Source organism: Botrytis deweyae (assembly GCF_014898535.1).
Source record: "Botrytis deweyae strain B1 chromosome Unknown BDEW_031, whole genome shotgun sequence".
Taxonomy (NCBI): Eukaryota; Fungi; Ascomycota; class Leotiomycetes; order Helotiales; family Sclerotiniaceae; genus Botrytis; species Botrytis deweyae.
The window spans coordinates 426,834-441,684 of record NW_024066238.1 but is presented as its reverse complement, the minus strand read 5'-3'; the positions used below and the strand labels follow the sequence as shown (position 1 = coordinate 441,684).

General features: G+C 23.4%; 2 protein-coding genes across 2 annotated transcripts; both read left to right on the top strand.

Annotated features, from left to right (window-relative positions):
- Positions 1 to 1,975: 1,975 nt before the first annotated feature.
- On the top strand, positions 1,976 to 2,620 carry EAE98_009902 (uncharacterized protein; the record flags this gene model as incomplete). The annotated part of the gene is made up of 2 exons (XM_038957523.1): positions 1,976 to 2,465; positions 2,523 to 2,620. The coding sequence occupies 2 exons, from the start codon at positions 1,976 to 1,978 to the stop codon at positions 2,618 to 2,620; spliced, it is 588 nt and encodes a 195-aa protein (XP_038806231.1).
- Positions 2,621 to 5,331: 2,711 nt separating this feature from the next.
- On the top strand, positions 5,332 to 5,975 carry EAE98_009901 (uncharacterized protein; the record flags this gene model as incomplete). Its single annotated transcript, XM_038957522.1, has 2 exons — positions 5,332 to 5,439; positions 5,469 to 5,975. The coding sequence occupies 2 exons, from the start codon at positions 5,332 to 5,334 to the stop codon at positions 5,973 to 5,975; spliced, it is 615 nt and encodes a 204-aa protein (XP_038806230.1).
- Positions 5,976 to 14,851: the final 8,876 nt, after the last annotated feature.

Sequence of the window (14,851 nt, the reverse complement as noted above, 5' to 3'; positions counted from 1 at the left end):
CCTAACCCTAACCCTAACCCTAACCCTAACCCTAACCCTAACCTAACCCTAACCCTAACCCTAACCCTAACCCTAACCCTAACCCTAACCCTAACCCTAACCCTAACCCTAACCCTAGATATTTGTTTTGAATTTATTCTAATATTGAAATATATTGATTCTATTTATTTAAATAAATAAATAGATATCTATCTAAATAAATATATTTTGTATTCTTGTTCCAAAAAATTATAACACCCATCATTATTAACATATTATTAATATATTATTAATACATTATCAACACATCATCAATACATCATTAACATATCATTAATATATCTTTAAAATATCAAACAATACATTTTATTAATCAAAAACCTATCATATTATTTATAAATATCTACCTAGCTTTCTTATTATTCAGTTTTTTTTATTTAAATAAATTTATTTAAATTAATTATTTTAAAGATATTATCATAAATACTTATTTTCAATTATATACAATACCTCCAATTTCAACTCATACATATTACCTTATATTACATACAATCAACTTACATTACAATATTATATAAACAAATATTTCAATAACTTCAAACAATAAAGATCATTTGATTTATTATAATTAAATCAAAAAAATTAATATTGGAAATTTGAATCCATAAATCTTAACTCACCTTATTACCAATCATATAATAAGATTAACGATTAAAGGATTATATTATATTTATACTAAAATTAATAGATAGTATACATCTGCCTATTAAAGTAATATTAATTCAATATAATAGACTTTATTAATACATATTATAAATAAAGGAATAATATATAATAATATAAATAAAGATAATAACAAGCTTAATATTAATAAATATAAAGATAAATAAAAATGAATTATTTACCTATTTACCTATCTATCTATCTATCTATCTATCTACCTAGATAGATAGATATCTATCTAGATATAAAATATAAATAAATAAATAATATAAAAGAAATTGATTGAGTAACGAATATTTTATTTTTTAGATATGAATTTGATATAATTATAATATAACATAATTAAAAAATAAATTTGGTTTCATAATGAATATTTTATATTCCAAATATGAATTTGATATAATTATAATATAATATAATAAAAAAATAAATTCGGTTTTATACCTAATATTTTATATTCTAGATAATAATCTTATCCATTTATTATTAAATATAGATTTAAATATAGAGTTAATTAAGCGATAAATGTTTTGTAATATGAATACAGGAATTGATTTGAATATAAGAAGTTATAGAATTATTATATATATTGGATTATCTAATAATCCAATATTGAAACAAATTAGTTTAATAATACTCTGATTACGATACTACTTTTCACAATAAAGTAGTTGAATATATATTTTCCAGTATAATTTAATACTACTAAAATTATCAGTTAATATTCTTAAAACAATCGTTGCTTAATTAATAATTTTATTATTCAATATACATCCGTTTATTATCGGTCCTAAATATACCCTATTTCCTATACGATATACAAAGAGGATACTGAAATCGAAGTCTACTGTATTGAGAGAAACTCTATAGACTTGCTAAGAAAAAATTTATGATTCCAAAATTACAGATTTGTCTCGTTACAGGGTGCGTCTCGCTACGCAGGGACGGACGTTAAATTTGTTAATAAATAAAGAAAGTACACGGTTACACACAGACGAATTTTGTATACAAAATGGAGTGATCTACTCGGTGATATGATCCACTCGTATATGAATCACGCGAGACGTAACAAGCTTCAATAATCCGAGCTTGAATTGCGGGGTAGGAGATCACCTCCTGTAAACAGCTTCCTTGCCTTCTCTTTTTCCTTCTCCGTCTTTCAGCTTTTATGCTCCATGCACTAACTTCCATTCAAACTCCTTAACAATTCGTCGTCGATATATATCATCTAGACTGCTTCAAAAATCTGCGTTGTAGGAGGCTGGGTATAATAATGGATGTGTTTAAAGTAATCGTTGATTGCCTCTTCTGTTCGAATAACTATCACGAAAATGCGACATCTTTTGCCATATCTGACAATCAACGGCATCTACTCAGTACCAATACATCAGAGATACAGACTGCCGAAGCCCTCCTCTCAGCATTGCTTACTTCCGAGAAGTTAGGCAACGATCTTGAGACTCGTCTTAAAAATATCGTCAATGACAGCGGGCTGGTACATACCAACGGTCTCTGGTACGAAGGACTCGCCAGGATCCTGCTCAAACGATTCGAATCTTTGATCAAGGAAGGGCAAAGTGCTAATCTTACTGGCGCCGTTAAGGAGTCATTCGACAAAGCTAAGGATACCGTTGAAGAGTTTATTCACAACCATCCTGTTCTCACGTCTGTTGCTCTTACACTCCTTGTGCTTGGTCTACTCATGTATGCTGCGCCTTGGGCGGTTCAGGCGCTTGGATTTACTTTAGATGGACCCCTTGAAGGTGTGTTATATACATTGATCGCTTGCTAGATTATATTCTGACACTTTCTCACCGCAGGCTCTTTTGCCGCTGGGTGGCAATCTGCAATTGGCAATGTCGAGGCGAGGAGTTGGTTCGCCTTTTGGCAAAGACTGGGTATGACATGGGGGAAGTAATGAGATATTATAGTACTATATCATATGGAAGTGTTTATTAGGATGTGGTGGTATACACTAGACTTCAGGCAGGAGGCCGACCGTGTTATAACCAATAAAACAATGGTGTTATGATTGTAACTATATAATGGAAATATCCCTGTATAGCTAGACCTTCCCGGGTCTCCTGAGGACCCTGTTGTTTTATCCACGTGACTATGTTCCTTCTCTTATACTTCATTTTGCTCTACAGTAATTTTATAATGTTCTTACCGAACAGCGGTAATCGTAATTGAATCTTCAAATTGTGTAATATTTCTTTGCTATGATTGTATCGATTCTGTCATAGAATCTTCTACATATGTGTTGACTAAAACTTTTAGGTCTATGTTTTCTCATTCGCCAACAGAAAAGTCATCGTACCGATAAGGTCATCATGTATCCCCCCAATTGATAAGGATCCAAGTTCCGCCAGAGTCATCATCAAGGGAAATTGCTGATCTTTTTGTTTTGATGACTTTTTGTCCCTAGCAAGCAGTAATATTTGCAATTATGATATTTCTTTCACCACTCCATGGATGTAGGCTTGCGGCTTTATAACAACGTCTGATTTGTGGAAGTCTCCGTTTATAGCACGCAATAGAGTTCCTTCACCACAGCTCCACCATCTAGCACCTTACTGTATCACCCCCGATACTTTAAAAGGGTCTTGCCCGAGCTTTAGGGCCTTACTACCATACTAGCAATCGCCATCAGCCTTGTAGCTGCTGTGGCACACAAATTCATGTAAAGTCGCCACGCGGGTTAATTTCTGATTTTGGAGCCTTAGGCACGATAGCCAAAGTTGACCTGCATTCAACTTAGTAATAGCCTTTAAGCAAGTAAGTTAATTGGTTCATACACGAATACCATAACCTTGCAGATATACGAAAGTGCTTCCGATGTAATCGCGATCTTATCGATTACTAAGGGCTGGTGGCTCGCTCAAGTGCGGGGTAACGCATTGATCTCTTAGGAACGTGCACGTCGATATCGCTTCCATTTCATTTACAATCTCATCGTTCTTATAAAGATAAATGTTCAAGGAACTCTTTTGATATATTACAACATTCTCGATTGATTTATCCTGCCATTTCTCGGCAGAATGATTTTACACTCAGGGAAGATTATCAAGCCGTCGATTATGCCACCAGTGGGTGCACGGACTCACGGGACACTCTATATAACTTCAAAAACGGAAAATGAGCATATATTATAATTAAAAAGCTAATAACTATTACAATTTCGATTATATATATTCTTTATTAATATTAATAATAATTCTATATTTATTAAATAATTTAATATATTTTTTTTGAATTTCCTTTTATATAATCTTATTCTATTTGTTTTGTATAATCTCCTTTAATTTGTTTAATATTTTCTATTATCTTTTTCGAATTTATTGTTTTAATATATTCCAAATACCTTCTATTAGATTCAAATCAAATGAATTAAAAGGATAAAGTAGATTTTCGATTTTGTATATATCTTTAAACTTTTATACAAACTTATATTTAAAGAATCTATACGAATTGTTACCATCCTCCATTAAAAGCTATTTATGTATAAAATCTTTAGGATTTTTTACTCATAGTATCTCAATCACTTTTATATAAATTAAAAGAAATCTTTTAATATAGTATTTCTATATTATAGCATTTCTCTAAAGCTTAATATCCTTAAAATATGATTGTTTCCCCTTCTATTTCTTGAATTGTTTTTTATATTTTGTAAAACTTTCAATCTTGAATTGTCTTTTAGGTTTAGTAATATATTTAGGTTTATTTATATACTCCTCCTTGTCTTTATAGAATTCAAGCTTTTCAATTTTTTTGTTAAAGATAATCTACATTCTATAATAGATTTTATTATTAGTCAATAAAGAGATTTCTAATATATTTTCTAATTTATATTGTATTTCAGTTTTTTATAGAATCTCTCTCTTTTTCATAGAAATAGGATTTATGTACATTTTATTTATATATATAATATATTTCTAAAATCCTTTAATAATATTATATTTATATATATTATTAAAAATAATACATTTTTTATAGTTTTGATTACTAAATTGCTTTTCTGAATAAATAGCTTTATAGTATTAACCTTAATTTATAAATCTTTTCAAATTCTTTTATAAAGAACAATATTTAATCTTTAATTAAAAGTAATTAATTATCACTTTATAAAACTTGGTTTGTAGTTTATTTTAAAAAAGCAAAATAAGCATTTTGCAAGTGTCCTTATTAATTAATATAAATCCCCCTAGCTTATTTAAAAGCTTACAAATCTGTTTATAAGTTTTTCTTTTTAATAAATCTTTTTTTTGAAACTATTAATGATTTATAGATTTTGGTATACCCAACCAAATTGAAATGAAATATACACTTTCTTTTGTATAACATTAATCGAATTTATTAAAAAATTGGGTTTTTTTTGGTAAATCATATTCTCCATATAATTCTCTATTAATAGGAATAACCTTATATTTAATTGATTTTGTATTGAATAGTATTTCGAAATTGAATTAATTATTTATATTTTGAATGATTTATTTTGAGGGTATTTTCAAAAAACGTATGTTCTGTGAGTCCGTGCACCCACTGGTGTGCCTGCTACGGTGACCGTGAAATTATTTAGTTGCCTCCGTTGCAGCCTTCAGTTCCCCAAGAAAGAGCTAGCCCTCAAACATGAACGGAAGAAGCATCCAAAGTGCAAGCAATGTAAAGAAAGATATCTTGGTCTGGCTGAACTGCAAAACCATCAACAAATTACAAAACATTGCTATTGTCGCGAGTGTGATATTTACTTCCCGAATCTTGAAAAGCGCCTCACGCATACACGAAGTACCACGCATACGACTCCATACCACTGCTGTGATTGCGGTCGAGATTACACCAACCAGGAAACCTTGAGTTACCATTGCTGCGATTGCGATGAAGTGCTTCGAGATCATAAGTTCCTGCGAAGACATCTCTCCGGGAAGAAGCATATTCGTAAAGTCGGAGTTCTGAAGTCGAAGAGCTCTCACAATGACCCACACAATTGTAACAAGTGCGATGAGACATTCCAAGACAAGAAACAATTAAGAAAGCATATGTCAAGCCATCGTGATATTCCTTGCCCAACTGGTGGGAAATGCAACAAGATGTTCGCGATGCCATCTGCCCTCCTGAACCATCTTGAGAGCGGCTGCTGTCGCTCGGGAATGACTCGAGCCAAGATGCACCTACTCGTTTCCGCCCACGATCCTAATCGCTATATTACATCGGTTGAGGCCGTCAAATCGATTCACTCTTCTGAACATATATCTACTAAGTACTACTTCCTTTAATCCCAAAGTATTCAATTAAAGCTAATAATCAAAATCAAATTTCATACCTTTTGAAATTAATCGAATTTTTTTCGAAATTTCATCTAAAGATCAATTTATATTATTTCCTTTAGTTACTGATAATGATAATAGTTTTAATAAGTAGTTTACTATTAGCTATAGACTATTAATATCTACTACTAACAATAGCGACTAATCAATTATCGATAAGACTATATTAACTTCTATATATAATAATAATACTAGTGAATAATCATTTTTAAGTGAAGATTATAATTTGTTAATTATATTTCTATTTGATACAAATCGTAATATTAGTTTATATATAAGAATTATATCTCAAAAACAATATTATAAACTTTATAGACTTAATCGAAAACTATTCTATAGTATAAGTATTATTTTTGTATAAAAATAATATGATAATATATCTTTATATAAGTTCTATATTCATATAGTATACTAGGAGCGAATCACAGGATCACCTGACCCAATCACATGATCATATCACGTGATCGTCGCTTAAGGCCCTTAGCCTAGAACGGCCGGAAAATTGATTCTTTATTAGCTCTTTCAATTTATATATACTTAGATTAATATAATTATAGTAAAATCGAATAATGAATAAGAAAGAAGAGCTTTATTGAATAGAATAGCCGAAAAAGAAAGAGATCTATAAAGGTGGAAAGCTAGATTAATAGAAAAAAGTATAAAATAAGGCCTTTTCCCCTCGAATATAGAAAAAGAAAAAAGAAATATTATATACTATTTTATGAAAATCACGTGTTTCATAAGCTATTTAGTTATTAATACGAGTCAGCTTTCTATAATAGACTAATACTAGTCTAATCCCTCTTATATACTATATATATCATATACTTATATACTAGCTTATGACCTACAATAACTAAAAACTAATATTTAAATCAAAATGCTTAAATAAAAGTTTCTTTTTAAATATAATTTAGAATATAAGATTTTTTGATTTAACAAAACTAATAGAAGGTGATTTTATAACCCTACTATATATATTTTCGAGAAATAGATATTTATATTATATTCAAATACTTATAGATTCCGAAGCGAATAGTTATACTTTTATCAATAAAATATTCCTTTTATTATTATTTTCTATATTTAAATTCTATTTTATATTATTCGAATTATTAATTAAGATCAAAAGCTATAATAATATAAAAAGCAAAGTTATTATTCATTTAATTTTTTTTAATTTTATAATTGATACTTAATAATAGTTCTATCTACTATTTTTTATTATCAATTTGGATTTATATAATATAATTTTAAATTATAAATGGTTAATAAAAATCTAAATTAAAATTGATTATTTCAAATAATATCTTAAATAGCTTTTTAAGTATCCTTTTATTATTTCTTTATTAAAAAATATATTTTTAATTAAAAATAGTTTATAATAATCTAAAATCAATTATTTAAAGCAGAAAAATACTAATAATCAAAACACCTGATTAGAAAAGATATACTATTATATTAATAATGAATAGTAGAAAATAGTATTGATTATATTTATGATATTTATTATATGTTTTTAGAAGTCTAATATAATAATTTCTGGTGTAGTCGAATTCCTAATTCTAATTAATCTAAGGAAAAAATCTGTTTTTAATTAAATTTATATTCAATTTATTTATAAATCTTTTTTACTATATATTTCCGATACATGTAATATATATATATACTTAAGTTGTTACAGGGTATATATATAGTAGTAAGCTATCAGGACTTCGATCCCTGATACTGTGCCTTTTGGGACAGATTGTATGCGTGGTGTAGTAGTAAAGCTTACAACTCCTATTGTGTTTCCGCTCACGTAACAAAATACTTATAGTTGTTTTGAATGATTTTATTCAATTAATATCTCTGTTGAGAATTATATTAAGATTGAAATTTGTATTTGTATGAGAGTATTTTTTCTTTAAATATATTTAATAAATAAAAAGAGTAATTAAAGGAATATATCTTAATTCTATTATATTCAAATCCCTATAAATATATAAAAAATATATAATATATTATTATAGCTCTTTTATAGTAAAAGAATTAATATATATATTATTATTATTAAACTATTTTTGTATTAATTTAATCGAATTTGTGGATAATAATTAAGGAATAGATTATCTTTTAATAAAATATATGTAATCAGATAAAATAAAATGTTTTGATTTGATTTAAAAGGAAAACATAAGAAACTAATTTTTGAAAAAAGATTTCAATTTGAGATAAAAAGCTAAAGATTTATATTAAAAATTTATAGATTTAAGTATATCAATAGGAATATTAAATTTATATATTTATATAATATTTTTTAAAGAATATAGTATTCTAGTTTTTATATATATAAAAAATTCGGGTAGTTAAAAGATAATCTTTTTTTATAATTTAAAATTATACTTGAAATTTAAAAGTTTAAAAAACTAAATAAAGTTATAAATTTTATAAAATCAAATTCAATTTTAGAGATTTCTTTAATAATTTCGATATTGTTATAGTTGGATAAGGAAATCTTTTTTTTAGAATATATTATATTTATATTAAAATACTTTGATTTTAGTAATTCATTTTTTATAGAAATCTCAGCTTTTTATTTAACAATCTATTATTTAAAATCTATTAGATAAAAAATTAATTAATAAAAAAGTAATTATACTAATTATAAAATTTGAATAAGAATATAAGATTCTAAAAGATTTTTATTATTAATAGAAATAGCATAATTGAAAATATTAATATAGCCTTTAATAATATAAAGCTATAATAAACTAAAAAGAAAGTTCTTTTTATCCTTATTAGAATAATTCTTATTATTAGATTGAATAAAAATATATATAATATATTGAATACCTTTGATTATAAAACTAAAAATAATATATTATTTAAATCCGGTATTCCTGCTATTAGCTATTCCCATGAAAATAATATTTTTTGAAATAATCTGATATTATAGTAGATCTAAATAATCAATAAATACTAAAAAAATTATATTATCATCAGATTCTTAATCGATAATATAATAAGATCTGTTTAAAATGATTTTAGTAATATATCCCTTTTTTAGAATTAAAACGATTTCCTAAATTTGAAAAGCTCTATCCTAATCAGAAATCTTAATAATAATAAACAAAACAGGAATCTTAATTACCTACAAATTAAGAAACTTAATAAGATTGATTTGTATAGTTTGAAACTTTAGTATATAATTTTTATTGTTTAATAGATATTAAAAATATTACTTTATTTGATTTTGATTTAAAATAATATTCGTAATACAAGTATAATAAACTTTAATTAAATTATTATCGGATTTAGATTATATCATAATATACAAAATAAATTCATTTACAGTTTTAATAATAGATTATATATCCTTTTTCTTCTTTTTAATAACATTTTTTCAAATTATAAGATATTATAGATTTTTAAATATATCAAATAAGATTTAACAAAAAATCAATATATTAATTCTAAAGATTTCCAATTTAAAAATAGAAAACAAGCTTTTATAATCAATAAAGATTTCTTCTATTCTTATTATAATATTAAATAAAGATTTAGAAAACTTAGTAAATCTTTTTATTGAAACTGAATAGAATATAGATTTTAAAGTATATTTCTTATATTTGCATACTATAAAAAAGCTTGAAAAAACTCAAATTGATTAAAATTGAAATGTAAAATTACAAAATAAAACTTAAAATAGATTTTTTAGAATTGATTCGAGTTTTTTTCGAAAATAAAAAGCAAAGATATTAGAATATCTATTATAAAAAGTGTTTTTTATATAAAGTATAATATATTGATTTCTAATAATATTAAATATATTATTAGGTTTAAATCTTTTATAAAATGTTATATTAAAAACTTGAATTTAATCTTCTTATTTATTATTTATATTTATATCAAATTCCATATTAAAAGAATATATTTTGAATTAAAAAAATTTATTATCTAAATAGTTTAAATTATTATTAATTTATACTAAAAAGAAAATAGAATTTAATTTAAAAGGGATTAAGTTTAGATTAATACAAAGCTTAGGTTTCTAGTAATTGTTTAGATCGACTCGATTATTAATATTAAATAATTAAGGGTGTATATAAGTTATTAATATAGCTATAATAGAATAATTTGGGAAAATTATATTTCTTAAAACAATTTGTTTTTAATATTAAAGAGATTGATTTATATATTTTAGCTTGATATAATTATAGATTTTGTATTTAAAATATAAAGACTTTTTTGAATAATTGTATTGTTTTGTTTTGTTAATAATATTATTTCAAGAATTCTTTAGATTTAGTTCAGCTTCTTTTACTTATATATTTATCAATACAAAAACTTGAATATAAACAGATTAAGGTAATAGATTTAATAATTTCAAACTCGAATTATTATTTTCTCTATTATTAAAATTATAATTGTTATTAAAGGTATTCCCAATCTATTAATTAAAGGATTGAAATTGAAATATTTATTTTAAAAAAGATTCAATTTTTTCTTTAAATAAATCCTTGAAGTTTTGTTTTTTTAAAATATTAGTAATGTGATTAACAACATTATTTTGAACAAATATCTTTTCTATTTCTATATTTTTTTGAATATTATATATTATAAAATAGCTTTTATTTAAGAATCTATAAATAGCGTTTAATTTGATAAATTCTAAATAAAGATTAAAATCAATAAAATTAGTAATGAATATTTTAATCAAAGTTTTTCAAATATTAATTCAAAAAATCTCAATATTATATTTAAAAAAAGATGTATCTTTATAATTCATTTTTAACTATAGATTTTTAATATATTAATAATATTTTTAAATAGATTTACTTTTCTTTTAAACTAAAGAACTTATAGTATTAAAAACTATTTATATCAAATCTTTATTTTTTTTATTTGAAAAATAATCAATAAAAATAATGATAATTTATTTTACAAAATCTTATTTATTAAATCAATATTATTTATAATCTCAAAAAACTCTTTATTTTTATTTAATTATTTATTAGTTTTATTAGTAAATGTAAATAGAACAAAATTAAAGAAGGTGTATAATTTATAAATATTATTATTAATAATAAAGTATATAATTTGCTTAGCTTTTTAAATCTATGATTTAATAGTATTCTTTTTTTCTAAGAAAAATAGTATATTATTAATCTTGATTTTAATTCATTTAGTATAAATTATTAAGATAATAAAGTTATTTAATATTATTAAAAAAATTAATAAATAATACATTAAAAGGATTTCTTGAGTTTAAAGAATAAAAAATCAAAATTGTAATTTAATAAATAATAGAATTAGATTTTTAAAAGGGTTTTGTGTATTCTTTAATAACTATTAAATGAATAAAAGGTAAAGATTTTATTTTTCAAAATTGAAATAAGGTTAATATTGAAAGAATCAAATAATAGTTTGAATTTATTTGAAAAGGATAATATTGACATTGTTTAGGATAAAATTGAAAATGTATATTATAGATTTTTAGAATTAAGAGTGGTATTAAAAAAGTATTTTAAAAATCGAAAGGAATTTATATTTTAATAATAAAATAATATTAAATCTTTATAGAAAGTATTGTAAAAATAAATACATAGAGTATTTTTAAAAAAAGGGTATTTGAGAGATAAAAGAAGAATCAAAAGGAATTATTCAAATATTAGATTTCTATAATTATATAACAATTCTTCAAATCAATAAGATTATATAGTATCTATAGTTTTTTAAAAGCTTTTTTGATGTTGGTGTATTAATTATTATATAAATATTATTATATAATAAATTTAAAGATAAAAAGAGTTTCTGAATATTTTTAATTAAAAGATTTAATTATAAAGAGAATAGAGATAAGATATTGAATGTATTTTGAATTTTTGTATAGATTATTAGAAAAGATATATATTGTAGATAAGGTTTTAGGATTAAGTGTAATATATATTATATTGAAAGCTATGTATAATCCAGTTGATTATATCAATCAAGATGATTATGTAATACGCCTAATGCGTCTAGTCTGTTTTCTTCAGTATATAGTAATTAGAATAGTAGTAGAAAAAGAAATAGCTATTATCAAATTTGAATATTTAAATAAATTTAAGATTTAATCTATTATATCAGTTATTATAATAAATATTGATATCATTTAAATTGAAATTAAATTAAGCGAAATCACTATTTTTTAGATTGAAAAATTCGGTTTAAGAGAGTATAGATATCTATAATAAAGAGAATAAATTAACTATCTAAATCAATAATATTTTATTAATATACATATAGAATAAATGAAAAAGATATTTAATAAGCAATTGATACTTATAATTTGATAATATTTATAGAAATCTGTTTTGAAAAATCAATTTGAATACTCTTTTTGGATTTATTTATAAAGGATAAATAGAATATAATAATTCTATAAATTAAATTGATAAAGATAGAAAGGATATTAATATAAAAGAGATATTTAAATGAGCTTATATTAGTAATAATAGATAGTGTATATCATATTAAAGAATAAATAAATAATATTTTATAAAGAAATATTGTAATAAAAAGATATAAGAAAATCTAGTTATATTTTCAAAATCTGATATAACTAATAGAAATAAATAAAAACAAAAACTTATAATTTATTATTAATTATTATATAAAATTGAAAATCTTAAAGGTAAATATATTTATAATTTTACTTATTATAGTTGCTTTTAATATAAAGAGTATCTACTATAAATAATAATATCTATTTATTTTGATCTTATAAATAAGAACATATCGATAAGATTAATCTTGTAATAAATTTAATAATTAGAATTATTCACTTAAAAAAAAAATGATTATAAATACAATATTTATTATTAATATTAAAGTTTTAAAAATTGAAGAGTAAAGATTGAGGAGAGATAAAATAATGAGAAAGCAATTATATCAATCTTTTTAATGTTCAAAATATTAATTCTTTAGTAGATTATAATATATATAGTTATTGCGATTCCTTTAATAAAAACTTACGCCGAGATATATAATAAAAATAAATTATTTTAACCTAGTGGTGTATATCTAAACCGCCCTAGATATATAAAAAAAATAATTTTGATCTACCCCCCCCCTCTTGTTCTAAAACTTATCCCTAGAGATATATAACAAAATGAATTATTTTAATCTATTTCTCTCCTTATCTCTAAAATCTTATCTTTATATATATATAATAATATAAATTATTTTTATCTATCTCTTTATATTTATAAAAAAATTCTTTAGATATATACAACAAAATTAATTATTTTTACCCACTCTCCTTAATTTATATTTTTATTAATTCTAGGTAAATATAACCTTTTTTAATTATAATAATCTATTTTCCTTAAATATTAATAATAGAATATATTATATAAACTTATATCTGCTTAATGAAAATGATTAGATTTATTATTTAAATTTGGAATCTATTAATTAATTTTAATCTTTATTAATAAAAATGATTTTTTTTATTATATTTTCGAAACCTATTTTTATCTAACCCTCATTCTATTATATTATTTTTATCAACTCCCTTTTTCTAATTATAAATCAAATTTAATAAAACTGGGAATTATATTAATATATTTGTTGTATATATACAATTCGAATACACTAGCTTGCGTTTACGGGAAAGAATATTGCACCCCCCCCTGATACCCAGGGGGTGGGTACAGGCGGAAGAAGAAAAGAATATATATCGTATAGGAAATGAGGGGTTCTTAGAACCGATCTACAACCGCTTTAATTAGTGTATCTGTTATATATCCATTTAGAATTTTAAATCTGTTTCTAATCAGATTTAAATAAAAACTATAGTTTTCAATATTCTGAAATGAATTAGTATAGTTAAAACTAATAAATGATTGAAAACAACAAATAGTTAAAGAAATTAAAGCTAATATAAGGATTATTCAATATACCTTAGATTTAAGATTTAAATCTAAGCACATCCTTACATAATCCCCTTTGCCTTTATCAATCTAATTAATATTAACAAATATATTAATAAATACCTTAATAAATATATAAAATTTATATACAAAGAATTCGCTATTGTTATAGAACTTCAAATTCAATATATTTTGAAAATCTGAATTCAGAATAATTCGAATTAGCTAAAGTTTAGTTTGATAGTATCGAGTATAGTTCTATAGGGGGTGGGATATAGAGTATATATATGATTGATTGAACTTCTAGTATTAGAGCTTTGAATAGCTTCCAACTTTCAAGATTATTAAGCAATACATCTATTCTACAATTTTTTTATAACTGTTGAGAGTTTTACAATTATCTAATTTATATCTGGTTTAAATATTTCTTTAAAAGAATTATAGTCTAAATTAAAATCACAAAATGTGAATTCCTTAGTTGTAATACAATTGAATATCCGATATAGAATCGACCTAAATTGCTCTAATTCCCTATAAGGTAGGTATTCTTTAAAAAAATTTAGTTTATTAATTAATACTAAATAAATTAGAATATATATGAATATTTTGTTTTATTTTAATATTATTTTATCATCACCATCAGTATTTAATCGTATATCTCAGCAAATATATTCAACACCAAACTTGAACGATCCGAAACTCTCCACATAGTTTGGTAGACTAGTTATTTGTATTTCGGATGTAAATGAGACCTTTGAGTTTTATTCCTCGTCGAGCTACCTGGTTTTGTTTTCGACGTCCTGTTTGCTTGAGCAGGAGGAAGTGTATGTCGGTATAAGTATTGCGTGATAGTAGAGTTGAGGGGGCTTGGAGATAGAGTGGTGTGTGCGAAAGAATATTCCGTGATGGGAAGCGATTAGTAAATTG